Source organism: Rhea americana, unplaced genomic scaffold (assembly GCF_003343005.1).
Source record: "Rhea americana isolate MKP2758 unplaced genomic scaffold, rheAme1 scaffold_98, whole genome shotgun sequence".
In the NCBI taxonomy this organism is placed as follows: Eukaryota; Metazoa; Chordata; class Aves; order Rheiformes; family Rheidae; genus Rhea; species Rhea americana.
The window spans coordinates 21,171-29,038 of record NW_028187177.1 but is presented as its reverse complement, the minus strand read 5'-3'; the positions used below and the strand labels follow the sequence as shown (position 1 = coordinate 29,038).

Here is a 7,868-nt window from a genome sequence, read left to right as displayed (position 1 = left end):
GCAAGAGCCACTTTCCAGTAGAGAAATGCAGAAGCACAGTATCCCTGCTGCAAGACATGCAAGCAGCCCACCCTGCACAAGCATTACAGGCCAGACAGGCTCCTCAGCCCCAGCCTGGTCCCCCATCAGTCTCCCCAGGTCACCCTGCAGGCTTTGTGCAAGTACCTCCCACCACACACCACCCTTGCACAGACCACCAGTCGCAGGGGGGCTATTTCTGCCACATTCACCACAAACAGTATGGCCTGCTGGGGAAATCAGAGGAACCCAAATAGTCCAGACGAGTCTGGAGCCAGGCCAGGCTATTCCCAGCACCCAACAGTCCCCATTCTGCCTCCACAGTGGCAGAGGTCACACAAGTCAGTCTGCGACAGGACTTTACTCAAACCCTCCTCCCACTTTATTTCAAACATCATAAAATATGCTCAGAGGAAAAGAGATGAATGAGAGGGCAAAACACATTGGAGGGGGAGGAGAAACCTCTCCCTAAATGCAGCATCAGCTCAGATGGTGATGGGAAGCAGCCGCCACAGAACGTCACCTCTGTCCAGGCAGATGGCATTTTTACCGCACGCCTGCCAAGCCTGCAAGAACCAAGGGTGACAGAATGAGCCCTTGCACTGAGAAGTAAGCCCCATATAGACCAGCCCTCCGATCCACTGCAAAGGAACAGGCTTAGGGTGAGGCAGAGTTAAGGGCTGACCCATCCCCCTTGTCATTACCTATCACGGTGCCCCTGTGGATTTCTGGATTTGCTCCTTTAGAATAAGGATACTTTGCCGTTGCTCTGGGGGCAGCATGGCAATCTGGTCTGCTGTCAGCTGCAGAACCTGCATGATCAGGGCTGCCTGCGGGGAGAGAATCAGACAAGCTGTGCGTTAGAGCAATCCCAGGTTACTGGAGCCAGGAAATGGGGTGCTGGTGGGATTAATTCCCCTGTGCAGCACGACCCAGGTGCTGCTTGAGCTCTGAGCAGACTGGGGTGAAAAAAACGCACCCTCTCCAAACTAGTGGGAACTGTACCTCCCAAGGCTGAGGGGCACCAGCACTAACTCCCTGAGGCAGGCTGTCCTCTGCCACAGCAAGGAGTGCAAGGGACCAGCCCCTCCCCTCCTCAGGTGTCTCAACATTTCTTTTGTCCACTCACCTTCTCATGATCCTGTGGGGTGACCTGGCTCTGTCCAGGGCTAAAGCCTCCAGGCTGACCAGCTCCTTGGACCCCTGCCCCAGGAATGCCCCCTCCTTGCATGCCAGCCCCTGCCATGTTAGGTACCTGTGGGCACAACAGAAGGTGTAAGAGGGTCTCCAGACTTGGCTGTACAAATACACCCCCACCTAGTCCCAAGCCAGGACATCATCAGCGCTAGATCAGCCACGCAGGTGTTGTGCATACCTGGCGGGGTCCCTGCGGGCCACCGGCTCCCATATTAAGTGGCCCAGGACCCTGTATCCCACCAGGCATTGGGCCGCGTGGGTTGGGACCAGGCCCTCGAGGCTCCAGGCCCCGGGGCTCCATGACCCTGGCCTCCATGGCCCTCGCTTCCAGGACCCGTGGCTCCAGGACTCGTGGCTCCATGCCCCTTGGCTCCAGGCCTCGTGGCTCCAGGCCTCGCGGCTCCATCACACGCGGCTCCAGCCCTCGTGGATCTCTTCCAACTGCAAAGGAAAAACAAGGTAAGCTGTGGAAGGGAGTTGTGCTGTAGAAAGAGTTGGAGTGAGCCCGCTGCCTCCTTTGCCTGGGGGCCTAGCAAATGCTGGAAAGGCGCAGGGCTGGGGGCAAAAAGGACACACCTGGACAAAGTCCTTTGCCCTGTCAGACTGTCCCGCCTTGTTCTGGGGTCATTTCACTGCCCAAACCCCTTTCCTGTGTCTCGCACCGGGGCAGCGGGCTCCACTCTTTGACTTTTCACCTGCTTGCTTTAAGCCACCCATTCTTTCATGCCCCCGCTCTCACCTCGAGCATCCATCAAGGGCCCCCGCGGCTCTCCCATCAGCGGTCGGGGTTCTCCCATGGGTCCCCCCCTCATCTCATGGGGGGGGCCACGGCTGTCATGGCCAGGCATATGGTGCATAGGGGCTCCTTGGTGGGGCGGCCCAAGGTAACCTCTGACGCAGAGAGACGAGGAGAGCAAAGCAGGAGAAAAAGCGAGAGAGTGTGAGTCAGACGCTGGCTTGGCATGGTCTGGGCAGAGTGCTGGGATTGCCCCCGAAGCCAGCCATGGGGAAGGAGGGCGAGGCTGGCACAGGGATGGGTGCTATCAGTCCCATATCACAGGGCTGCAGTTATTGCCCTGAAGACGTCCCATTTCCAAGAAAACAGGCCAGTCCATGGGGTTGGCAGCACACAGGCCTCCAACCAGGCAGCAGTGACTAGGCAGAAGGCTCATGCCATCCCTGCCCTCAGGGAGAGGCCACCTTTGGGCAGGGGGCAGTGCGAAGGGCTCCTCTCCTTCCCTCTCCCCTCACCTGGGCTCCACTTCTCCAGTGACTGAGAGCAGGGTCCCTCCACGAGGGTCATTCGGGGCATCTCCCAAAAGGCCTCGGGGTGGCGGGCCACTAGCAGGTAGAGGTCCACGCTGCATAGGGGCCCTCGGGTCTGGCATGGGCACTGCCAGGGAGACACACAAGAGCTCGTGAGGATCGACATGACCACTGCTGTGCTGAGACTGCCCCCCAGCRCCCTCAGGGCTGGAGCGTGGGATGGCTTCACTGCCCTCTGGCACGCAAGCGGGCGGGCTGTGCTGACTGCCGGCAGGCAGCCCCTTGGACAAGGTGAGAGCACAACAAAGCCCCTTCCCTGGAGGCTAATTTCAGCCTTTTTTTTTTCTCTCTCTGGTTCTGTCTCACACTCTTTACAACACCAGGTGGCCAAAACGAGTCTGGGTACCCCCATGGCAATCCCTAAGAGCATGAGCCAAACACCCTGCTGATGTAGGACTAGGAGCAGAAGCAAGACCTGGAAGTCTCCTGCTAGTGACACCTCAAAAGGGGTTGGACCCTAGGCAAAGACCTTCTCTGGGCAGGCTCTCCTTTTCCACCAGTGACTCTCTGGGCACAGCACTAGCCTGTTCTCTCCTCCGGCCCCCAGAGGRAATCCTGCCTCCTCCTAACCCTGCCAAGCTACGCAGAGTGATGTGCCAGTTCCTGCCCCTGCGTGCAGTGGGGTGAAAGCTGCTCTCTCTGTGCACTCCACAACGAGCTCCATGAGGGAAGGGAGCTGGCAGGTGCAGGGATACCTTGAACGCGTTCGATAGACGCAGGCCTGGCAGGTCCCACGGGCGAGAGCTGCAGGTTCCCTGGGCAAGCAGCAGGAAAAGAGGGAGAAGAGCAGACACGTAAATAGTGTATGCACACASACACACTCAGCCTTGGGAACAGCGCTGCCAAGGCCCGCAGGGGCCTGCACAATCAGCTCTGCTCCCTGCGGTCCCCCAGAACACCTATTCGGAAAGACACTGCCTGCTGCAGGCTTGGCTTTGTCAGCTTCTTCCACTAGGGCCAGCTCTTGACACCACGAGCACGCCAACCACCGCGGCAACGTCTGCGCAGCCCTCGCCCTGCTCACTGGGAGCACGTGCGGACCAGACCACACCCCACACAGGACATCCCGCCGAAATAACGGGCATGATGCGGGGCAACACTGCGCACCGCAACACACAGCGAGTCCAGGCAGTTTCTGCCTCTGCCCACAGCTTCCCATGACACTGCCCAGCTCCAGCTTTCTGCTGGGGGGTACCAGCAAAACTGCCAAGGACCGTAGGATTGCTCTCAGGGAGACAACATCCCCCGAAGAAAATGAGTCAGCTGCTCTTAAGATATGTAAGGCTGAAGGATCTCAAAACAGTTTTGCCATGTTCCTGACACAGGGCCTAAGATACAAATCAAGGCAATACAGATATTAGCTCCCTGCATGCCTTACTACTGGAAGAACAGGAATGCCTCGGCTGCGCTAAACTCAGTGCCTGCCTTGACAGGGCAGCCATGCAACACGTTGAACTGTAAGGAATCTGGCTCCAGGGCTGGGTTGTACAGACCTTGTCTGCAGAGGGAGGGCCGAGCAATCACTCACTGGGAAATTCCCTGCCAAGCCTCGCACTCACTATTGCAAGCAAAAGCAAAGGCCCAGCTCCCTCTGCTGGGCACGGCACAGAGAGCACAGGGAGACATGGGCAGACACCGCGGCCACGCAGCTGCTTCCCAGCACCCAGACAGCAAAGGAGCAGGACAGGAATTGGAGAAGAGCAAGCTCTCCCTGCCCACACAAGCACAGGGACAGACACGGGCTCACAGATGGATGGAAAACACAGGCAYATCCCACTCGGTGGGGCTCTGCGGGACCAGCGGCTCTCCTGACTTCCAGGGCACGCCTGCACAACACGGTGCAGGGCAAGCTGGAGGCACACCGGTGCACGTGCTGGAGCCCTGGAAGCAAGAGAGCTGTTATCACAGCCTTGTGCCTAAGCGAACAAGCCCAGCACTGTGGGAGCTGCTCCATCTCCAAACTCGGGGCTAGCGAGGCTGCGGGTAGCTGGCGGGGGCGCTCCCGATGCAGTGTAGCTCAGGACCCACTGCCTTGGCCCCAACTGGAGCGAGGCTCACGTGAGACAGCGTTAACAAACGTGCGCTTTACCTTGTCCGCGCTCCAAGGGCACAGGCCCTCCTCCCGGCATCCCAACCTGCGGCTGCATCCCACCTGAGAGGGAAGGGACAGAGATCAGACCCCTTCCCGACTGTCCCAACGCAGCTTACCAACTGCTCTGGCTCAGAACAGCCTCCCCAGTCTCAGTTCCTGGGGTGGTACCCACAGACTTATTTTGCTGCTGTCAGTTGCCCGCAGAGCCCAGTCATCCTTCCGAATGCCTGCTGGCGGCAGCCGCGCTCACAGCTCACAGCACGGGAGCACGAACTGTTCCAGCAGCAGCACCCGCACAGGGCCAAACGCTCCAGCGAGGGGGAAAGCACAGCCAGGCTAACCAGGCTGCCTGCCCGACCTGCGTGCCTATGACAGCCCGGGGACCACGCGGGGCGAAACAGGCACTCACCTCCCGGAGCCATGGGGCCGGGGCCCGGGCCCTGCACAGCGGCTGCCATCGTTCCCGGGGCTGGCACTCCTCCCTGCATAGGCGGCTGCATCAGAGGAGGAGCACCGTTTACGTGCATGCCACCCTGCCCAGGAGGGAAACCAGACCTCAGCAAAGCTCTGTCACCCCAGCACATGCGTCCCAACCTGGGAAAGCAGGCACTGAAAATACCCCTCTCTTCCACATGTGCCCACGCCAGGCATGGCAAGTCTGTCTCATAGGCTCTTACTATGGGCTGTGGCTGCGATGACGGGGTGTTCTGCGGGTTCAGCTGGGCATTTGGACCTGGACCTGGCCCTGGTCCTGGCCCAGGCCCTGGTCCTGGCACTGGCTGCTGGTTGCCTGGGATCAGAGGAGGAACACTGGTCTGGCGATGAAGGATTTTCTAGGAGCAGAAGAGGGAGAAAGAAGTTCTCTTCTACTCCCCACTTCTGCAACAGGCTCCCACCAATACCCCACAACCCCAGAAAAGACAGCAGGGGACAAACCAGTGCAATCTCCGGATCGACAATCCTCATTACCACCTGGGCCTGCAGCAGGGCGTAAGCCAGCTGGGGGTTCTGCAGCAGCATGTTCCTGGCTTCCTGGGGGCTGTTCTGGACACACAGCTGATGAGAAATGCACAGATCAGAGCTTTAGCACAACTTGTGCGGGCTGTAAGGGCACAAGCGGCTGCTGATGGAAGAGGGTGAGCAGGCAGCACAGCCCTCTGCTTTCACTAACCTTCATCTGCTTCATCAGCTCAAACATCTGTTCAGGTGGCAGGCTGGCAACTGCCCGGCTGATGGATTCAGGGGCATCTTCGGGATTGACAGGGTCCCCATAGGGTGACTCTATGATGGGAGCGCCTGTGCCCAAGCCTGCAATGGAGTTTGCRATGCAAGCTGTGACCTTGCTTTGGATGGCAACACAAACTGGCTGTATTTGACACGTTCCTCAGAAAGGAAATGCCACAGTCAYCAGTAAAGGGAGGGGTAACCAGCGAGAGCAGGGAGAACATCTGGGAGAGAAAACACACAGCTTAGCCCACACATCCCTCTGCAAAACTGTCCTTGTTATATTGCTTGAAGCGGATCAGCTCCACGAGTCTCCCTCTCATCAGTGTCACAGAATATGCAGCACATTTCCTAACACTACAGGCCAGCCCAGAATGACATCAGTTTTCACCAYCGCAAAATATAAACTCACTCTTCAGCTCCTCCTTGTTCTTCTCACTGGCTGCGTTGTCCACGCGCAAGGCCCTGCCGCTGAACTCTCGTCCGTTCAGGTTCCGCATAGCRCTGAGCGCAGTCTCCTGATCCTGGTACTCACAGAAGCCATAGCCCTTTGGCTTTCCTGTCTCCCTGTCATATACCAACCTGGACAGCAAGGAAGAGAGAACCACCACCACTAAAGGGCAGAGCAAGCACTGAGCAGAGTGCTTAATGCCTTCAGCTCCCCCTCACCTGGGAATGAGCTGTTGGGATACACCAAACAGGAGCACTGGGGAGCACAGAGTGAAGGCAGCTGGTGCAGTTTAAGGTGTGGGAGAGCCAGCCCGGAGCCAGTGCCAAAAGGCCTCCTAGATCCAGGCTGATGGCTGTTCCCAGAGCTCTGGTTTCCAGAAAGGTTATCAGCTTGAGCACTGTGCTTCTGGTGATGCCAAGCCACGTTTCTCGTTCCATGAGGGCTGCTCTTCGGACCCACAGAGCTGTTCCTGGAGACCCACCAGCTGTTCCCAAACCCTCGCTCAGCTCAGAGCTCTAAGGAGCCCAGCACTGAGCCAGGAAGACATCCCTGCAGAACCACTTGGATGCTCCTGCCCTACATTCCTGGTGCTCTACACAGAGCCTGCTCAGTACTTGACAACTTATCAGCTCCAGCTCCATGCCACGAGAAGGCAGCCCACTTGCAGCCTGGAGTGGGCCACAGAAGCAGTATGCTCACATTTGTGCTGTTGTGCTTGGGCTGTCAAGCTCTACAACTCCTGGCGAGCTTAGCACAGAGTGAGCCTCAATGCCCCTCCCCCCAAAAGACAGCTATCACGAACTCTCCAGGAAAACAAACTCTCTGGGGAAATCTAAACGATGCGTCGCAGTGGTGGTGGCACTGTCCTTCTATCCGTGCTCAAGCCCAGTGCAGCAGCCTGGCTGAAGCCTGGCTGTGCAGGGCCTGCTCCGCGCTGCCTCGCGCACCCAGCTGGCGCGCAGGGCCTCGGACCCAGCTGGTACCGCGGCCCCGGCGGAACCGCGCAAGGAGCTCGGGGGAGCGCGGGAGAGCTCACCTAAAACTGACCACAGGCCCAACCTCGGAGAAAATGTCCTTCAGCTGCTCCTCTGTGGCCTCGTACGGGATGTTCCCCACTGCGGGAGAGAGAGCACAGCCACAGTCAGCGCGGGGCCGCCGCGGGCCGGCCGCCGCCAGGCCCAGCGACGGCTCCTCCGGCGGGCAGGGCCCGCAGGACCCCCGGCACGGCACGGCACGGCACGGCACGGCACGGCACGGCACGGCCCCGCTCCGCCCCGGGCGCCTCCCCCGGCCCGCGGCCGCTCACCGAAGACGGAGCGCAGGGAGCGGTCCACGGCGGGGTCCCGCACCGACAGCCCCGCCATCCTGCCGCCCGCCCCGCTTCACCGCCGCTTCCGGTCCGCGCCCAACGCCGCCCCCCCGGCTTCCGCCCGCCCCAATCATGGCGGCGGCAGCGCCGGTAGCGGCGCGGCTCTCTCGGCTCCGGCGGGAAACGCGCGCCCGTGCTCCGCGCTCCGCGGCCGGCCGCGCCGCCGGGCTGCGGTAGGGCCGGGAGGCGGC

The 7,868-nt window shown here is 59.9% G+C and overlaps 1 protein-coding gene across 4 annotated transcripts; it reads right to left on the bottom strand.

Annotated features, from left to right (window-relative positions):
- Positions 1-377: 377 nt before the first annotated feature.
- On the bottom strand, positions 378-7,714 carry CSTF2 (cleavage stimulation factor subunit 2). 4 transcript variants are annotated; one of them, XM_085325470.1, is made up of 15 exons: positions 7,615-7,714; positions 7,345-7,423; positions 6,270-6,439; positions 5,805-5,941; positions 5,570-5,689; positions 5,311-5,466; positions 5,043-5,166; positions 4,631-4,693; positions 3,237-3,296; positions 2,467-2,608; positions 1,955-2,106; positions 1,394-1,656; positions 1,148-1,273; positions 723-848; positions 378-584 (listed from the first exon to the last, which is right to left on the bottom strand). In XM_085325470.1, exons 1-14 carry the CDS (start codon positions 7,670-7,672, stop codon positions 726-728), a joined length of 1,773 nt encoding a protein of 590 aa, XP_085181596.1. In that variant the 5' UTR covers positions 7,673-7,714; the 3' UTR covers positions 378-584; positions 723-725. The 4 variants fall into 4 exon arrangements, with proteins under 4 accessions (XP_085181596.1, XP_085181597.1, XP_085181598.1 ...); XM_085325471.1 differs by having other exon boundaries at positions 5,043-5,127; XM_085325472.1 differs by lacking the exon at positions 3,237-3,296.
- Positions 7,715-7,868: the final 154 nt, after the last annotated feature.